Raw genomic sequence first — 21,637 nt, forward strand, 5'->3', positions numbered from 1 at the left:
AAACACATTTAGTGAGTTGAACTAGCAATAACGAAAGTATTAAAAAGTAAAACCACCCTCAGTCTTATTTGGAGAACAGATGAGAATCTTGTGCAGTTAATATGTTTTATCATCTGTGTTTATATAATAAGTCATGACAGTTCCTAGTAGTTAGATCAACTCTTAGATGTTTAAGATGTGACCACATCAGAGATGAAAGAGATTAATGGATCTTGACCACTGTACTGATTTAACACCAGCTGATTTACATGTTTTCCCCGCCTTTACAAATCTCATGACTTTAAAGGTGAAAAATCTTACTATTTTCATTTTGTGGGAATAAAATATTTTGGGGGAGATTTTGTAAGGATATTATTCCTTCACATCTAAAAATTCACAGAGGAAGAGGAGGAGGAGTTGGGAGCATCTGCAACCCCAAGAGGATCTGAGGAATTCTTGTTACATTCAGAGTGCTTATTATGACATTTGCTGCTATCAGAGCCTTGTTTCGTAAAATTATTGGGTGATATCTCTTTTTTACTACATGTTTTAGTATGTCCTGCAAGAATTCTTAATCCACTTTTAAAATAGTTCCCTTTGGTTTGAACTGTGTCTTTCTTATTGTAACCCAGTGTGGACATCTCCTCCATGTTAAGCTTAATAATCCCAAAACATATTCTGGCAGTGATAAATGCCAATATTTTATGATGACATTCCTGGAATTCAATTGCAGATGCCAACCAATATAAATGCCATTTTTACTATTTGGTTTGTTAAGCAGATCATTAAGTGTGTTCATTAGATGTATCACATGGAAAAAGAGAATATTCCCCTACTTACAGTGACACATTTGAAACAACTCCAACATCTATCAAAGTATGAATAATTAAATTATTGGACAAGCATACTGTAGAATAACATGCAAGCCCTAGGCAGAAAGTAGATCTGAATTTATGGACATGCATCAGGCTCCATTATTTAGGTAAAAGCACCAAGACTTATCCAAAGTTCTTCATGTTGTAAATGCTATGATAATAGTAAGTCCTGAGTTCAATGGACACCAAAATCCATTTCCTTTTCCAGTTACACTGTAGAAGCTTATGAATGTCAAAGCTATATGTGTGTACAGTTGATTCTGGGACGGAGATTTTGTTCAAGATGAAGAGTGACTTGCATAAACATGAAGAATTGAAAAGCCTTTTGTGACAGTAAAAACAAACACATCTGGCTGTCAAAGCTGAATTACATATGAAAGAGGGCTGTTTCTAGTTCTTCCCATGATTGAAAGAACATTTCAGAGCATATTTCATGGTTGGTTACATATGCTACAAATTGGGGATTTTTCAGGTATTCTCAAGGCTAGTTTTCTGTTTACAATGTTGAATTATATAAGTGAAGGAGGACATCAACCGTAATTGTTTGTAATGTGAAAATAATTTTATATTTATTTTTTTAAAAACTCTTATTCTTTTAATATTCACAGATGGACAAAAGAGAAAGAAATCTTTGAGAAAGAAACTGGATTCACTAGGGAAAGAAAAGAACAAAGACAAAGGTAAAGAACCAAATAGCTAAAGCCAATGCATCTTTCAGGGAGCATGCTATTTGTATTGGGTTGATATTTTGAATTGCATGGATTTATGTAGTTAGGTTCTATTATGTAAACTACATTTCTGTAATGGAATGTTATTGAGAACAGTTTGGGTCTGCTTTTCTCTGTTTGAGTATCCCTATGCTGAATTGATGAGTTCAACTGGTTTGAGCAGTTGATGACTACAGGCAAGGTTGTGGTTCCAATTATTGTGTCCAATCAGCTATGCCTAAAAGAAGACCTTGGTTGAGTAGCCATGGACAGCATGCATAATAATAACCAGCTGTTTGGCAAATGCAGACAATTAAGCAGGACCAATTAAATAAGAAAGAGCTTGGATTTACCTGCTATGACTACAGAAAAGAAACAGTCTCCATCTTGTGACTTACAAAAGGTAGGCCATCCTCAACAATTTTGTTAGATCACAGAATGCTTGGTTTGGGCTCCGTAAGTTTTTGGCAATTACTGACTTTCATCATACTGATTTGTGTTCATTTCCATAGCTTTTTAAGGAAATGACACTTGAGCCATTCTTTCACAGACATTTGTGGTCAATTTTAGTTTGCACACTTTAGTTGTAAAGGTCACCTGGACCCCATTACTACAGTCTATATTTTATGACTTCTTTTTATAGTCTTATATGAACTGATTTTTAAATGGTATAATTGTGTGAATGCATGTTCATTTTATGTGTCATAATGAATGAATGTTTAATGAAAAAAGGCATATGTCTCACTTTGGAGTGCTCATATATAGTAACTGCATTTATCCTTTTATTGGAAAGCAGTGGATTTTTTTTTTCAATAAATGCATTATGAATTGCACTGGATAAGGCTTGCTCCAACACAGATACCAGTCTATTACACATATGGATACAAAGAATCCTAAGGAATTAAAATCACTGTTTTGCCTCCCTTGCAGTGGGGTTTGTTTTCTTTGGTGCTAGTGGCAATGTGAACTGGAAAAACTTTGTGGGCATATGTTGTACTGTTCATTGTGAGATGTTTAGCAACATCCTTGACCTCTGCCAGTAGCATTGCCTGTAGCCAGACTGTGCTCATCCTTTTAAATGTGTACCTCCAACTAGGCAAAAAGAGATAAAAGGTGTTAGTAATCAATACCTGCAGCCGCAAGCTAGAATCATTTCTATAACCTTTAAATTAAGGCTCAAGGGTAGGGATGTAGCTCAGTAGTATAATTCTTGTCTAGAATGCACAAGACCTATTGTTTTGTGTCCAACACCCCCTGAAATACAAATAAAAGGAGACTTAATGTCTATATATTTACTGAAATGAATCTGGGTGCATTGACATTCAAGGGTATCTCAGGCATGAGCATTTTTTTCTTTTTGCAAACTTCCAGTGTATAATCTAACATGAGAACTGTGATCATATTCACCAGAATACTCAGTAGGATTTGCTACTAGAATAATGAAGACAAAGAATGGGCTACCTGCACATTCATTGTCTGATAAATTTTACTATATGTATGTTTGTTGTATTACTGCCCTTATTTTTTGTGTTTTATCTTTGACAATTTTGCAAATATATTATAGTATATTATATTGTGGTCATATTCACCCCCTTCCCTTCTCTCATCCCCTCCTGCTGATCCATTCTTCTTCCTAACTAGTACTCTTCTTACCTTCATGTCTTTTATATGTATAAATCTTATGCCCGTAAGCGCAGATGATATGTGTTCATGAGTGCAATGATCATGTCATATGCATCTCAAAACATTATTCCGCAGCCTCTGTATCTTACACTGTTTCTACTCCATTTTCCTCAATGTCCCCTCGGCTTTAGAGGAGCTAATATAGATGATTCATTTAGGCTTGAGAACTTAACTACAATAACCGTGCCCCCCATCCATGGGAGATACATTCTAAAGACATTCCATCAATGACACAAATTGTGGCGTAAAGCAAACCTATGTGCCGTATACTTCCCTGTGTATACATGCATACCTATGCTAAAGTTTAATGAATGAATAAGGCACAGTAGAAGATTAACAAAAATAATCAAGAATGAACCAATCATTACAATATACTGTGATAGAAACCTTAAAACAAACAACTTTTTATTTGATCATTTTCCCCTTAATTTTACTGCAGTTTACTGTGGATAACTGAAACACTGAAAATTGAAAACAGCTATATAAGCAATTTATTTCATGAAGTTACTTTATTCTAGGACAATGATATTGATGCTGGGTTTGAAAAACAATGAAGTTAGTGGTTCTTTCAAGAATATCCATTCAGACTACACTAAGAAGGATGAGTTTTGTTTTGTGTTTTTTTTTTTTTTTTTGGAAGACAGAGATTGATGGCTTCGTTCTCTAAATTGGTGTGTGTGTGCACTCATATTGCACGCACATACACATAAAGCAGACAAAAAGAAGATGAGTGAATAGGGAAGTAAGGGTCAGGAAGTAAGTACTTGATTAGTGTCCAGTAGGACATTAGACATTTTTTCTGACCAAAACCATACTAATGTAGACTCAGTAAAAGCTTGAGAGTATTATATATTGGCATACAGGAAGCTGAGTGGGGAAAGCTTTTGGTGGTTCCACAGAAAGGGCACATCATTCATTTATCTAAGGAGAGGAGTACCAAGCTTCACTGTATGAAGTTTGATCTTTATGAATTAGACTTAGTGTATTTTTTTCAGTTTATTTACTTTACATCCCAAGAGTGGCCCTACCTCCTTTCCCCCCAGTACCCCATCCCCTCCATTACCTTTTCCTGCTACTTCTCCCCAGAAACAAGGAGCCTCCTCCCACAACCCTCCCTAGCACATAAAGTCACATCAGAACTGAGCATATCCTCATCTCCTGAGGCCACGCAAGGCAGCCCTGCCAGGGGAAAGTGATCCAAAAATAGACAATAGAGTACATGTTAAAAACAGCCCCACCCTTCCACTCACCAGGTGCACCATATGAAGACCAAGCTGCCCATTGGCCACATATGTGCAGGGGGCTTAGAACCAGGCCATGCATGCTTCTTGGTTGATGTCTCAGTCTCTATAACCAATGGAACTGGGTTAATTGTCTCTGTTGGTCTTTTTGTGAGGTTTCTGTCCCCTCCAGTTCCTTCCATCTTTCCCCCAATACTTCCACAGGACCCTCCAGAGCTCTGACCCATGCTTGGCTGCAAGTCCTAGCATCTGTCTCTATCAGCTGCTGGTGGAAGCATCCCAGATGACAATCAAGTTAGGCTCCTGTCTGCATGCAGAGCATCATTAATAGCCTCAGGGGTTGGCTGTCTACCATGGGGTGGGTCTCAGGTTGGGCCAATTATTGGTTGAACATTCTCTCAATCTTTGTTGCCTCTTTGACTTTGTACTTCTTGTAGGCAGGGTGATTTTTGGATCAAAGGTTTTGTCAGGTTGTTGTTCCCCTCCTTCCACTAGCCTTGCCTGGATAGGACGTGGCCACTTCAGTCTTTATGTTCCCCACTCCCTGTTAGGAATCTCAACTAGAGTTACAATCATATCTTCCCAGGAGCCTGCCCTGTCATAAGCCTTCAGCTTGACAAACAGATGTCCTCTTGTGTTTTGCTTCTTGTTCCTAGCCCTCTCACCTCCCACCTCTGTTCTCTCCACATCTGATCCCCACTCTTTTCTCCCTACCAATTCCATCTCCTTCCCAGTTCCCTCTCTTCTTCCACTTCTGCTGTCTATCCTATTTCCCCTTCTGAGTGTCATTCTGGCACCCTCCCTTGGGCCTTCCTTTTCACTTACCTCCTTTGGGTCTGTGGGTTGTAGTATGGTTATCCTGTACTATATGCCTACTATCTACTTATAAGTGAGTACAAACCATGTGTGTCTTTCAGCCTTGGTGTTTTAAAACAAGGTATCCTAGGCTTAACTGGAAGACTTACTCCAAGACAGCTCTTTAAAACATAAAACCTTGTCCATGTCAACATTGGGAGCCATTGCTTAGCTGTCTTGGGAACGAGAACTGGAGAATGGCTGTGTGCTAATGTGGTACATTTGTAATCCCTTCATATTTTTCCTTCCCTTTGAATATTAGTGTTTGAGTTCATAACAAATGCACATGTGAAAAATTATTATTACTGAAATCCAAGAAGGAAATTAGGAAAACAGGAAACTTTGAATGACCTCTTGGATTAGGCCACCAAAATGGATGGCCTGCTCACAATTTTAAAAGAAAGTGATTCATAAATATTTTATATGTTACTATATTAATTGATTCCATCAGCATGAATTATGTCCTGCATGATATTTAACTGATGGATATAAAAATATATAACAGAACATATGGCATCCTGGCATCTATGCTGTCACTTAAACTACCCATCTTTCTGTGGGGGTTTATATGGAAACAAATTCAAAATTGCCTTAGGTTTGCAAGATAAAATTTCATACAGAAGATTTCAAAGTCCTTAATTTTCAGTAGTTTTTAATTATTTGGCAAACAGAAGTAACTTTCAGAAATTCAGACAGTTCTCTTGAAAAAAAAAAACACTATCAAAGCAGATGCTGAGACTTATGGCCAACTGTTGGGCAGAGTGCAGGGAATCTTATGAACGAAATGGGAAACAGTAAGATCTGGAGAGGACAGGAACTCCACAAGGAGAGCAACGGAACCAAAAAATCTGAGCACAAGGGTCTTTCCTGAGACTGATACTCCAACCAAGGGCTATGCATGGAGATAACCTAAGACCCCTGCACAGATGTAGCCCATGGCAGTTCAGTATCCAAGTGGGTTCCATTGTAATAGGAACAGGGACTGTCTCTGACATGAACTGATTGGCCTGTTCTTTAATTACCTCTCCCTGAGGGGGAAGCAGCATTACCAGGCCACAGAAGAAGACAATGCAGCCACTCCTGATGAGACCTAATTGACTAGGATCAGAAGGAAGGAAAAGGAGACCTCCCTTATCAGTGGACTTGGGGAGGGCCATGCATGCAGAGGGTGGAGGAAGGGAGGGATTTGGATGGAAGGAGGGAGAGAACAACAGGGGAGATACAAAGTGAATAAAGTGTAATTAATAAAGAAAAAAAAACAGATATTGAGAAAAAGCTAAATAAAAAAAAATACATATTTAAAAAAAACTGGTTTGATCCAGTTCCTGGGCTTCCCTAATCAAGGCACATAAGGCCTAGGTATTATGTTGGCATAACTGATCCACAGGACACTGAAAGAGCATCAATTGTGATGCTCTTTTTTTTGTACAAAAATCTTATTGTGTCACAGTCTAGGTCACTATACAGGAACTATGAAGTAAAACATAAAAAACTTTTCTGCAACTTCTATTTTTGTTTCAAATTAAGTAGTAATAAAAAATTAAGAATTAATTATATGTAGAAATTCTTCAAGGAAATTGGTTCAATACTGTCATTAAAAGCCATCCTTATGGCCTAAGGACATCACTCAGTAGGTAAGCCGGTTGTTACAAAAGTGTGAGAATCTAAATCAGAATATCAAAACCCACATTAAAAAAAAAAAGCCAAATTTGGTGGTGTATGCCTGTAACCCCAGAAAGGATGAAATGGGAGGGGGAGACAGTGGATCCCTAGATGCTTACTGCCCACCTCATTTGGAAAACTTGACAAAGTTCCAGGCCTGTGATACATCCTATCTCAAATGAAAAGTGGTAAGGACCTAAGGAGGGAAACAAAAGCTTTCTGCCTTCCTTGTATGCATGTGCAAATCCCAACCCCAAGAACATGGACACAAAACATACATAGACACACACACACACACACACACACACACACACACCTATATTCACAAGCTAATACTAAAGAAGAGACTAACCATGATGCTTGTAGTCCTAGAGAAAGGTAGGAAAGGTGTGGCTCTTGCTCACAGAGAATTTTGTAGGCCAAAGCACAATTTTTGGTCTACATGATAGCAGTATTGAGACATCATCAAAATATACTAAAGAATGAATGACTTCTTGAGTGGTGTTTTAAATTAAATTAGACTATCATGTTACATTGTATGACATGAGGGTGGAGCAGACAACAGCACAAAGCAAAGAAGGAAGGGCAGTTTGAAAGCTATTTACAAATCTGGGAGCAAAGCAACGGTACCATGGACTGAGAATTCTGGTGGAGGTAGAAAGAAGGAGATAAAATCAGATGATAGCATGAGGGTGGTATAGCAAGATGATGATGAAGTAGAAATAAGATAGAAAAAGGAGAGAAGTATTAATGTATGGCTTTTAGAAGTCTTATTTGCCCCATGAAAAACAGATGCCTCTGCCAATCCAAGCAAAGTCTAGAAAGGAAAGGCTGGGAGTGACACATGCCTTTGGAACATAGAGGTGTAAAAGAACAAGAAGTTATTGGTGCTTGGAGGACAATTGAGAGCTGGAGATAGAAATGAAATATAAATTCTGGGGAAAACAATTTCCAGAGTGGGAAAAGGGGAGTGGCTGACAATGGTGGTTACAGACAAAGGTCAGAAAAGAGGAAGGAAATATGGGAACAGAGAGTCACGTGAGCCATCTAAGTAGTCAGGCAAACCATTACGTGTTTTAGAATATTGGGGTTTAAACGTTAGTCAAAGCCAATAATAGTAGAAAAAAAATAAAGTGTATAGGACAAGGAGAAGCTTGTGGTAGTAAGCTTCTTTCACAGGTGAGACAATGGGGCTCTAAATGGAATAGTTAGGAGTAAAGAGGAAAACTCAACAACATTTGACCCTGTGTTTAATGAGGCAGAGACAACTAATGCTAATATCCTAGTGGAACACATGGCTTGGATTAAAACATAATACCAGTTGTCCCTGGCCATAACACAGCAAGTCTTAGGTAATATCTTTGTCATTAAAAAGAAAATCCTATTATCAAGTTTAGCTTCCACCTTTGCAGGTTTCTCTGTCTCTGTCTCTGTCTCTGTCTCTCTCTCACATACACACACACAAAAACACCAAGATTTGAACTCGGATAGGCTTATGCACCCAACACTTCATTGACACACACATGACAACTTTGTTCAGTAGAAATTTGTTGAATTTTTATTCCAGAATAGCTGCATTTTTAAGAAGAAAATAGTATTCAGAGCTCCTTCCTAGAATCTTACAAAGACCTCAAGACAAGACCCTATAGTATGAGCTTAGAGAGCACTACTTTGTGAAGCTTGTGAGAGTCTTTGGGAAAAGCATCAAGACACTATAGAGGCCACATCAAAATTCTAGCTTAGAAACAATAAGTTCAGCCCTAACAGAAGCCTACCATACCAGAGAGAAATAAAAACCCACTCCTGGTGGCTCCATATTTTGAATGAGAGTAAAGGAAGAGTAAATATCAAGACAGAATGACTTCATGTATTTTCTGTTTAGTTTGTATTCAATTATTACTATTTGCTAACACAGTGATGTACTTCAGGTATTAAAAACTCTAAATTGGGGGGGGAGCAGGAGAGATGGCTCAGTGGTTAAGACTACTCTTTCAGAACTCAAATCCAGTTCCCAGATTCCACATGATGGCTCACAACTACACGTAAATCCATCTCTAAAACATACAACTCCCTCTTCAGGACTCTGTGGGCACTTGCACACACCTACAAAAAGAAATCTTTTTTGTAAAATTGTAGACTCCCCAGTAAAATGCTTTTTTTTTTCTTTTTCCCAGAAATACTGGAAATCTGTAAATAAGTCTGATTGGGCTTTCTTATATGAAAAATTGTCTAGGAGAAAAGTTAAGAGCTCCTATAATAGAGCAAGTGTTCCTAAATTAATATGCCTACAGTAGCAGACCCATGTCACATGATTTATTTCAAAGTCCTTTTTATTGTTTCTATCAGCAACCAGGCCTACACATTCTGTGTGTCTGTCAGTCTTCATATGTGTGTGTTTTTGAAGAACATCTGAGTATTTCCTAATTCATATAAAAAATCCTTCAAATTCACACCTGATAATCTGGAACTGCTCTTTGCTTCTATGTTTTGTTTTAATTTTTATTTTTTGTATTAATTACAGTTTATTCAATTTTTATCCCAGCTGTAGCCCTCTCCCTAATTCCCTCCCAATCCCACCCTCCCTCATCTCCTCCCATGTCCCTCTCCAAGTTTACTGATAGGGGAGGACCTCCTTCCCTTCCATCTGACCCTACCCTATCAGGTCTCACCAGGACTGTCTTTCATAGTCTTCCTCTATGGCCTGGTAAGGCTGCTTCACCATCAGGGGGAGGTGATCAACGAGCCAGTCACTGTGTTCATGTCAAAGACAGACGCTGTTCCTGTACTAGGGAACACACTTGGATACTGAGCTGCCATGAGCTACATCTGGTGGGAGTAGAGTAATAGTCATACCTCAGAGAGAAAGGCATAGCATTTTGATTGCTATATGAACTATAGTTCAATGATAGAGCAAGCACTTCTGAAAAAATGCCCAGGTGAACTTAGGACATTTCACTTCAATACAAGTTGCATGTTTTAATGGAACCAGAGGTATATGTCTTTAAAGTACCATTTCTGCACTTAATGGAGACTTGGCTATTAGCCTAGTTTAAAATGTTATCATGAATTAAGCAGGAAAACCTTTTAAAGTCTCTTTCCACATGGTTTAATGTTAGCTTTTTTGATCAACGAACAAATAACCTTAGTGTTATTTTCCCTTGATCATTCCAGTTTCATTCACAGGGCTTATAAAAACAAGGGCTTTCCTAGAATCCAATTTGCTGTGGCTGCTAAGAGATGTAATTTTGAGTCTAACAAGAATAAAGCACTTAATTAAATTATTAATATTTTGGCATATATATAAAATGCTACTAATAAAATGTCTATTTCTGAGGATTTAATACATATGAACACAAATGGATTGACTATAGTGATACAAAATGTAACTATATGTAAATTGCCAAATGAAGCCAAAGGGTTCTTTATTGTGCCTCTTTCCCAAATGGCCCCTAGTAAAGAATTGAACAAAATGTATCCTGGGCCTCTCACAAGCTATATCATGGTCAAGTTGACTTCTACACGTGGTCATCAAGAAACCCGAATACAGTTCATGAAGGGACCTCTGTAACCCAGATGGCTGGCAGTAGGAGGTAGGGACACAGAAAAAAAGGGGGGGAAAGAGCAAACTTCTTAAAGTGTTCCTAAATTGGTTCTCTGCTCCTTAGGTTATTATTTCTTACACTGCCTCCTTTATAAGGAACCTTAAAGTATGTCAACTGAATTTCAACCTTGGATTCATTCATCTCTCTATTATTCACATGAGAGTCACCCTGTTACAATTATTTACATGTCCGATTCTACACGTTCCCTCCCTACTTCAGAACCCCTCATGAGAAAGGGCTTGAGATCTTTTATACCACCCCCACTGTGAAATCTTACATAGCAAATTGTAGGTGTTCAATCAACATTTGTAGAGTGAATGGATAAACGTGGTTTCCTCATGCCTTCAAAGACTTCTAAAATACATAAATTGAGTAGTAACAGTTTATAAAGATTTGTGTTCATGAACTTTATATTTATTTAAATTCTGTCCAAATGTCAAACTTTATGTTTTGTTTTTTTTTCTCTTTATAAATTTTTAAATTTTAATTTGAATTACTTTTCTTCACAATTTATTCATTATATATTCCAATTGAAGACCCCTCCCTCAACTCCTCCAAGTTCCACCCACCTTCCTTCTCCCCCTTATCTCCTTCCCCAGTCCACTGAAAGGGGAAGTTCTCCTCCTATGCCATTTGCCCATAGCTTATCAAACTCATCAGGACTGCCTGGATCCTTTTCCTCTGTGGCCTGGCAAGACCACATAGCCAGGGGCAAGTGACCAAAGAGCAAGCAATCAAGTTCATGACAGAGGCAGCCTCTGCTCCCCTTACTTGGAAACCCACATGGAGACTGAGATGCCAATTGGCTACATCTGAGCAGGGAGTCTAGGTCCTCTCCATGTATGGTCCTTGGTTGGTCCATCAGTCTCTGCAGGAACCCTGGGCTCAGAAATTTTAGCTTTGTTGGTCTCCTTGTGGGCTCCTGTCATCCATGTCCTTCTATCCCAGCCCCCCCCTTTTTCCATGAGACTCCCTGTGCTCTGCCCAAAGTTTGGCTGAGAGTCTCAGAATCTGCTTGGATTCCCTGTTGGGTGGAGCCTTTCAGAGGACCCTCTATAGTATACTCCCATCATGTTTCCTCTCTTCCATTGCTTCTGGTGTCTATTCTGTTTGCATTCTGAATGAGATTTAAGCATCTTCCTTAGGGTCATCCTTAGTGTTCAGCTTCTTTAGGTCTCTAGATTTTAGTATGGCTATCCTATATTATATGGCTAACAACCACTTATAAGTGAGTGTAAACCATGTGTGTCTTTCTGTTTCTGGGTTACCTCATATAGGATGATCTTTTCTAGTTCCATCCATTTACCTGCAAATTTCATAATTTCCTAGTTTTTAATAGCTGCATAGTATTCCATTGTGCAAATGTGCCACAATTTCTGCATCTATTCCTCCGCTGAGGGACATCTAGGTCGTTTTCCAGATTGTGCAAAATTAGACAACAACAAACCAAATAATCCAATTAAAAATCAGTTACATAGCTAAACAGAGAATTCTCAACAGAGGAATATCAAATGCAGAGAAACACTTAAAGAAATGCTCTCCAGTCTGGACATTTCCTGAATGTAAACATTTGATATTTTTTCTTGCAGAATTTATCCCACAGGCATTTGGAATGCCCTTATCCCAAGTCATTGCTAATGACAGGGCATATAAACTGAAGCAAGACTTTCAGAAGGAGGAACAGAAGGATGCAGCGGATTTTGTGTCTTCTCTCCTTCCATTTGGCAATAAAAGACAGAACAAAGAACTCTCAAGCAGTAACTCATCTCTCAGCTCAACCTCCGAAACACCAAACGAGTCCACATCCCCAAACACTCCAGAACCGGCTCCTCGGGCCAGGAGAAGGGTGAGTTGGCCAGGATCCCCTATGACTCTGAGAAAACAGAAAATTAGTTTCTGCTAACATGAAAACTGGACACATTGTAGATATCTCTTACACAGAGGTATAAACAGTACTCCCCATGTGGTAGCTAACATTCCCTTTCTCTCCTGCTTAACTTGGTACCCGAATATTCTGCACCAATGTCATTGATATTGGTCTTTTGTTATCTCCTTCTGTCTTACTAGAAAGACAGATAACTTTTGTTATCTCCTTACTGTCTTCCTACTCAATCAGACAAATCTACCCTGCAACCTATTGGTCCCATGCCCACAAGGGTAGCTATGAATATGACAAAACACAAATCCATCAAATTGTTTAAAACATTATGAGAATTGTTTTGGCTGCTTTGTTTTGTAACTCAGGGGTGTATATATATATTTGCACACATGGGTTGCAAATTAGATACCCCTATAGCTAGATGCAGAGTCTTGAGGCCAAGGTCCAGTGTTTCTGCTAATTTTTTTCAATACCATTCTTAGAATGTACCAGGATCAATGAATTAACCACAACTGTTCAAAATCAATGAGAGATTTAGATTTTTCTTATCAATAGAGGTTGGTCTCTCCTTCAATAGAGCTGTACAGTTGTATGCAGTCTTATTCAAATCCATACCATAGCAATATGGTGCTATATTGATCCAGTGGGCATTACGATCTAGGCTCTGTGCTCTTTCCCTGTTAATTGGAAACCTAGAAAGCTGAGTTTCTCAGGCTGCCAGGATTGTAATCAGCATAGTCACTGAATGTTGCATGTCTCTGAGAGTTCTTTGCTAAGCTTTAAGCTGTAAATCTTTGCTATCTCCAGCCATTGAAGACTGCCCTAGTTAAATATACAACCGGACTTCCATTTATAACTCATATTTCTTAGACAGCTACCAGCATTCAAGACTTCTTCTAAGGTATAGCAAGACTTAAGGCCCTGTTAATTTTTATGGTATTGACTATGATACAAAATGGAAAAACTGAAAAAAATGAGCAATAGTTGCATTTTCCAGATGAAATTGTTCTTCTAAGCCTGCAATTGTCTTAAGAGTGTTTATAAATGCAAATAACAGAAGCACCAAAGCTCTAAATTTGAGCTTTTGGGCAACCTGGAACCTAGGCAGTGGACTTCCTAAAATATCCTTTTCTGAATCCAGGTCTTACCAGGACTCCAATAGCTAACTTCGTACCACACACTTCATTCAAGACATAAGGCTGTAACCTCTTGTATGCTGGGGTTACAGGCATGTACCACAATATCAAGTTTGAATGTTCCTATGTTTAAATTCTACTTCTTAGATCTATAATTGAGGATTTCTTTATTCACAAGATTTCTATGACTTTACCTCATTCATTGAGTATGCAATTTTTGTTTCAAAAAATGAAGTGGTTGAATCAAAGTATTTTAATTATATGTTTCCCACCTCTTGTCTTCCATTTGGAAAAGTCTGTGTATTGAATTCGTCACTAACAATACTTATCCTATGTTGTAGATATTTCCTAACTCTTTCAAAAGGCATTTAGTTTTTCTGTTTAATATGTCAGCAATAAACAACATAACTAAATGAGGAAGTATTATCTTTTGAGAGTTACAGTCCTTCATGAATGTTTATTGGGTGGCCTCTGCAAGCAGCTGTTTTTTTTTCCTGCTGTCTGCCCTCTTCTTCAAGTCTGCACATCATTTACAGGGTGCCATGTCAGTGGATTCCATCACCGATCTGGATGACAACCAGTCTCGACTCCTAGAAGCTTTACAACTTTCCTTGCCTGCTGAGGCTCAGAATAAAAAAGAAAAGGCCAGAGATAAGAAGCTGAGTCTGAATCCTATTTACAGGCAGGTCCCCAGACTAGTGGACAGCTGCTGCCAACATCTGGAAAAACATGGTAAGTAGATTTGCTCCACTTTTAAAAAATAAAGACAATTCAAAAACAGATGTATAGACATACATATACATGAAGGTGAAATAAACACATAAAATAAAGGTGTTAATATTTAATATCAAAAATGTGAAAATTTACTATTTTTGAGATAAGTCAAGAATCATTGATACCATATAATATTAAAATAATTAATACCAATATAAAAGATACATGCAGAATATTTATGCTATAAAGGACCCGTGAAGAGAATTGCAAGCCTTTACTTTGTTGTTTCTAGATAGAAAGAAGTAATTCTATAAATTTTAAAATTCTTTCCAGTTACACATGTTTTACTAGTCAGAATTTTTTTCAGCTGTTCGTGAGGGAAAACAAGATGAAATTAGATTAAGGAGAATGCCTGACTACCTGCTCCAATACTCTGGAATCCTTATGTATATTCTGGGAGTCTGTTTTGTTTTGTTAAGTTTTGTTTTGTTTGGAGAGAAGGTTCCTCTATGTAGTACCATTGGCTGTCCTGGACTTGCTTTGTAGACCAGGCTGGCCTCCGACTCACAGGAATCCACCTGCCTCCACCTGCCTCTGCCTTTCCCCAGTGCTAGGATTGAAGGTAAGTGCCATGATGCCCAACTTATCTGGGAGCCTGAATGCAAGATTCAAACAACGCTGTGAGTGTTCCCTGTTTACTGCATTTGATCTTAGATCAACTATATTCATGTAGTTTCAAATGGCCACTAGTAGTCTCAATATAGCACCATTCTTGTACCTGATTATGAAGAGAAAATGAACAGTGAAAAAAAAATGTGGATGATGCTACTTCTTAGTGATCATGAAGGGTTCTTCAAGAAAATGGAAGCCACATATGGTGTCACATGCCCTTTAATGCCAGCAGGCAGGAGGCAGAGAAATGCGGATCTTTTTGGGTTAGAGAGCAGCCTGGTTAACATAGTGAGACAGAAAGAAAGTGGAGAAACACCTTTGTCTTCGAAGAAAGAATACAATATACCTTATATAATATTCTTACCTCTGATAATCACATTTTGCCATAAAAATCTTGTGCTTTATACCTCATGTCATTAGAAAATTAACGGAAGAAGGGAGCCATATAAATGAAATCATGAAATATCCAAATATATACAGTGGAAAATCAGTTATTTCTGCACAAAATAAATCGTATAAGGAGATGGAAAAAAATAGTGGATGAACAAAACACAAATTAAGCCACTAAAAGGCACATTGACTCACAATTTTTGACTCTTATGTGGGTGTTGCCTGAAAAGTCATTATAATTAAATGAATATTGTTGGAATTTCCAACAAGTGCTAGTGAGACTGTTGGGTTTTTTTTAAAGACCAAATTTTTAAAACGTATTTATTTTATTATATTTCATTTTATGTCTATGTGTGGGTTTGATATTAGCCTTATATACCACATGCATTCAGGTATCTGCAGAGGACAGAAGTGGCTGTCTCCTAAAAGTGGAGTTGCAAGTGTTTGTGAGCTGCCATGAGGGTGCTGGGAACTGAATCTGGGTCCTCTGGAAGAGCAGTGAGTGCTCTTACCACTGAGCCATTTTTTTTCAGCTTCAATTTCTCTACAAGAAATAAAATATAACTTTTTTCATTATTGAAAAAAAATTTATACATGATTTTTATAGGGAATTTAGCTCTTTCTCATGTTTGAAATATATACTTTATTTTTCTAATCATAAGGAAAATATTCTTCTTAAAGAAAACCCTATTAAATATAGAAAAACATTTTAAATGCTTTAAAAGAAACAAATCACTTTAAATTTCAATTTCTTTCTATTCACCCTTTAAAACTCCCTGAAAAAAAAAAACATGTATCACTTAGTTGGAATTATACTCTATATACACCTATCTATAAATAACGATAGATAGGTGATATAGTGTGTAGATATAGATATAGATGATATATATATATATAGATGAAACATAACTATAGATAAATAAATGCTGTAGATAACTAGAAATTGTATAGATATATGCAGAGAATGCCACTGCTATTACTTGGTGGTAAGACAGAGTTTTCGTGTCTACAAAAGTTACTTGTAAATGTCTTTTAAAATGGATGAGTGATAGTCTGTCCTCTGAATGGACCCAAATTAGCTCCAAACACATAAGCTTACTTGTCTATTATAAATAGTGCTATTCTGACCACCTTTGTGTGCATATCTTTGTTCACATTTTTAATTATACAATCATCTCATAGATGTAGAATTATAAGGACAATGCCTATGAAGATATCTCTCTGACCTATAGCATCAATAATCATACAGGGAAAAACTATCATCCCAAAACATTTACTGTAAAACAAACAAACAAACAAACAAGCAAACAAAAACGATGCTTAAAGAGCCACCTAAGTATCTGGGAAACAAGAATAGTATGGAATGTGAAAGTGTCATTGAATATTGTGAGTCACTGTTGGTCGGCAGGTCACAGTTCAGTATGTACCTTCTACACTGTTACACTGTTTCTACATTGATTTTACTTAAAATCTTTTGTTTGATTATTTTTAGGCCTCCAGACAGTGGGAATATTCCGAGTTGGGAGTTCAAAAAAGAGAGTAAGACAAGTAAGTGGAAACTAAAGGTCAGATTGTTCACTTAAATTGATATTTAATGGCATTACTAGGTAGAAAGTTCAAGTTTATGTAAATTCTGTTCTGACTATCTTTTTCTTACCCTCCAATTGACTATAATAGAATTAAAAATCAGAGAATGAAACACAACTCAGACACTTAGAAAAGTAGAGTTGGGATGAAACAGCTGAAAGAAAATGTCTGGACAAGTCCATTCGATGTTGAGCTGAGGGAACTATTTGATAAAAATGTCACTGAAGCAGGAAAAGCAGGTGATTCAAAAATGCCTAATCAACAAGTGATAGTAAATAGAATATAATTATTTTCCTTTTTATTTATTTATTTTAATTTATTACATTATATTCACTTTGTATCCTAGCTGTAGCCCACTCCCTTGTTCCGGACCAATCCCACCCTACCTCCCTTTTCTCCTCTCATGCTCTTCCCCCAGTCCACTGATATGGGAGGTCCTCCTTCCCTTTCATCTGACCCTACCCTATCAGGTCTCATCAGGACTGGCTGCACTGTCTTCCTCTGTGGCCTGGTAATCAAAAATCCAGCCACTGAATTCATGTCAGAGACGGTCCCTGTTCCCCTTACTAGGGAAACAACCAACTTGGACACTGAGCTGTCATGGGCTACATCTGTGTAAGTTATCTGAATGCATGGTCCTTGTTTGGAGTATCAGTCTCAAAAACAAAAACAAACAAACAAACAAAGCCTGGACCCAATATTTCTGGTTTTGTTGTTCTCCACAAGGAGCTCCTGTCCCCTCCAGATCTTTCTATATCCCCCTTCTTTCATAAGATTCCCTGCACTCTGCTCAAAGGTTGGCTAAAAGTCACAGCATCTGCTTTGAAACACTGCTGGGTAGAGTCTTTCAGAAACCCTCTGTGGTAAGCTCCTATCCTGTTCCCTATTTTCTTTCTCTTCCAATGTATATCCTTTCTAAATTCCAAGTGGATCAAAGACCTACACATCAAACCAGACACACTAAACTGTTAGAAGAAAAAGTGGGGAAAAGCCTTGACCTCACTGGCATAGAAGACAACCTCCTAAACAGAACACCAATAAGCAAAAGCTCTAAGATCAACAATCAATAAATGGGACCTCCAGAAACTGAAAAGTTTCTGTAAATCAAAGGACACCGTCATCAGTCAAATGATAGCATACAGACTGGGAAAGGATTTTCACCAATCCTATATCTGACAGAGGGCTAATATCCAGAATATATCAAGAACTCAAAAAGATAAACAGCAAAAAAAAATCAAGTAATCCAATTTTAAAAATGGGGTGCAGAGCTAAACAGAAAATTCTCAATAGAAAAATATTGAATGGCAGAGAAATAATTAAAGAAATGTTCAACATCTTTAGTCATTAGGGAAATGCAAATCAAAACAACTCTCAGATTCCATCTTACACCTATCAGAATGGCTAAGATCAAAAACTCAAGTGACAACACATGCTGGAGAGGATGTGGCGAAAGGGGAACTCTCCTCCATTGCTGGTGAGAGTGCAAACTTGAACAACCACTTTGGAAATCAATCAGGTGATGTCTTAAAAAATTAGGAATAGTGCTATCTCAAGATCCAGCTATACCACTCCTAAGAATATACCCAAAAGATGCCCCACCATTCAATAAGGACATTTTCTCAACCATATTTACAGCAGCTCTATCTGTAATAGCCAGAATCTAGAAACAACCCAGATGCCCCTCAATGAAGGAATGGATACAAAAAAATGTGGTACATTTACACAATGGAATATTACTCAGCAATTAAAACAACAAAATCATGAAATTTTAAGGCAAATGGTGGGAATTAGAAAAGATCATCCTGAGTGTGGTAACCCAGAAGCAGAGAGACACACATGGTATATACTCACTTATAAGTGGATGTTAGTCGTATAATATAGGATAAACACACTAAAATCTATAGCCCTAAAGAAGCTAAACAATTAGGAGGACCCTAGGGAAGACTTTTAATCTTCACTATGAAGGGCAAACAAGATAGACATTGGAAGTAGTAGAAGACAAAGAACAGAACTGGAGCCTTCCACAGAGGGCCTCTGAAAGATTCTGCCCACAAGGGTATCAAAGGAGATAGAGACTCATAGCCAAATTTTGGGCAGAGTGCAGGGAATCTTATGGAGGCAGGGGGAGATAGAAAGACATGGATGGGGCAGGAACTCTACAAGAACAATAGAGCCATAATACCTGAGCCCAGGTAGTCCTGCAGAGACTGCTACTCCAACCAAGGACCTTGCAAGAAGAGGACCTAGATGTCCTGTTCAAAGGAATCACATTGGCTGCTTAATTTCCAAGTGGAGTTCCTAGTAAGGGGTACAGGGACTGTGTCTGTCATGAATTCAGTGGCTGGCTCTTTGATCACCTCCCCCTGGGGTGGGGTGGGGTGCTGCCATGCCAGACCACAAAGGAAGATGATACAGCCAGCCTTGAGGAGACCTGATATGCTAGGGTTACATAGAAGGGGAGGAGGTCCTCCCCTATCAGAACACTAGGGACAGTGCATAGGGAGAGAAGAGGGAGGGAGCTGCGATGGAAATACAAAATGAATAAATTGTAATAAATAAATATATAAATAAAATATTTTTTAAAAAATCCAGCTATACCATTCCTAGGCATATATCTAAAATATGCTCATGTATACATCAAGGACATTTACTCAACCATGTTCGCAGCAGCTTTATTTGTAATAGCCAGAATCTGAAAAACAATACAGATGTCCCTCAACAGAGGAATGGATACAAAAATTTTGGTATATTTACACAATGGAATACTATTCGGGTATTAAAAACAAGGAAATCATGAAATTTTCAGGCAAATGTTGGGAACTAGGAAAGACCATCTTGAGTGAGGTAATCCAGAAGCAGAAAGACACACATTGTATATACTCATAAATGGTTATTAGACATACAATATGGAAAATAATTTTGTAGTCAGTTTTACCAAAATATGATAGTAAAATGCCTTGTACACTCTAATCTGATGCTACTTTTATGCCATTACTTTTACACAAATAAATGTGTTGTAAGATTCTATGGAACCGTTGGTCCTTGATTCGCTTTTCATGATAAGACTGTTCCTTATTTTTTCCAGTCTTGCACTACATTCTTGTGGAAGAAAATTGATATTAGATTATCAAGGACAGTTTTCTTTCATCAGATACGTATTTGTGCTTGTGATGGCTTCATACAAGCCAAGTTCTCCTTTAACAGAACTCATTTCTTAACAAAAGACAGTTACAATGTTATTTTTCTCATATTGCTTGTAAGAGATGAAAATAAGAAAGTCTACAATTTAAAAGCTAAGCCAGGTTAAAAAAAATTAGTTGGCTGAATCTAAAGAATTGTTTGTTCATATGTTGAAGTAAATGTCCTATCATGTGCCTTCTTCATTGTTAAGATAAAGGTTATTTTTCTAAATCATTTATTTGTATTCTTAATAATCAAACAAGGTGAACGAAAAACATTTAACCATTCACCATGGCATTTATAAAATAGAGAGTTGTTCAGCAACATCTTCTAGGCCTTACACTTATGTAAAATTAAGGAATAACTTTATTAATAATATCTCATTGAATCACCCTTCCAGCTGTAGTCCCCTTCACCCCTTTCTTTGAAGGTCTATAAAGATTTAGAAATTTGATTCAAAAGCAAGTGATTTAAGCTCTTTCCATTGCCCATCCCCTCTGCCTCTGTGTGTGTTTCTGTGTGTCTATGTAATATGAGTGTGTTCGGGACACAATCATGGTGGATCTCAACCATCTTGATTGGAGTAATGCTATAGGCATCCTCTTTACTCTGTAATGATGATGGAAACTTGTCTGGAATAAGTGAGCAATTCAGAACAGTGATGGGTATTTTCATCAGCTGGACAGATGGTGTTGCCAGCAATTATTTCTTAACATTCTTTAGATTTATTGAAAAAAAAAAAAAGAAGGAAAGTCTTTGTGTAGGGATTTACTTAAGGATTGCTCACTCGATAAGATGCAATTATTGGTAACTTAGGACTAAATTTGAGTATGAAATATGCTTTAGCTTATGATTTCATGTTTTTATGTAACTTTTCTAAAGCCTGCACTTCTTCAAAGAAAGAGCTAGAGCTTGGGAGATGGTTCTTGATATGTAAGCATGAGGACTTCAGCGCAGATCCCCAGCATCCACATAAAAACCTGCAATGGCCCCATACCTATAACCTCAGTACTAGGGTTGATGGAGGGCAATCAGAGTGGGAAGCATCCCTGAAGCTTAATGGTCTTGAGCCTAGCCAAGAAATGGCCAACTCTCCAGGTTCAGTTCAGTGAATGAATTTGTGTAATGAGCATAAGAATTCCAGTGATAAAGGAAAACACACATCATCCCTTGGCCTCTACATGTGTGTACCACATACAAATGTTCATATATATCCTGTACACAACAAAGAGAAGAGGGTGTTATATGTATATTTTTAAAGTAAGAACTTATCATTTGTGGTGTTACCTACTGAGCTCATATCTCTACTAGTGTAAGGAATCAAGGAGAGTTAGAGACATTGTGTCTCTATTTACAAGTGTACTTTGAAGAACCATAATAGGGCTTGAGATCCAGCAAAATGTGATGAGTCTTTGTGGAAGGAAGGAAGGAAGGAAGGAAGGAAGGAAGGAAGGAAGGAAGGAAGGAAGGAAGGA

At 37.7% G+C, this 21,637-nt stretch overlaps 1 protein-coding gene across 1 annotated transcript in view; it reads left to right on the plus strand.

Moving 5' to 3' along the window:
• Arhgap6 (Rho GTPase activating protein 6) overlaps nt 1-21,637 on the plus strand; it is a 296,896-nt gene that overhangs the window by 234,391 nt on the left and 40,868 nt on the right. The window contains exons 3-6 of the mRNA XM_055613362.1: nt 1,463-1,534; nt 12,194-12,450; nt 14,156-14,351; nt 16,888-16,943. Coding sequence (XP_055469337.1) covers nt 1,463-1,534; nt 12,194-12,450; nt 14,156-14,351; nt 16,888-16,943 — 581 coding nt within the window. The remainder of the gene's footprint in view (nt 1-1,462; nt 1,535-12,193; nt 12,451-14,155; nt 14,352-16,887; nt 16,944-21,637) is intronic.

The sequence above is a fragment of the Psammomys obesus genome, unplaced genomic scaffold, assembly GCF_907164565.1.
Source record: "Psammomys obesus unplaced genomic scaffold, mPsaObe1.curated_primary_1811, whole genome shotgun sequence".
Classification (NCBI taxonomy): Eukaryota; Metazoa; Chordata; class Mammalia; order Rodentia; family Muridae; genus Psammomys; species Psammomys obesus.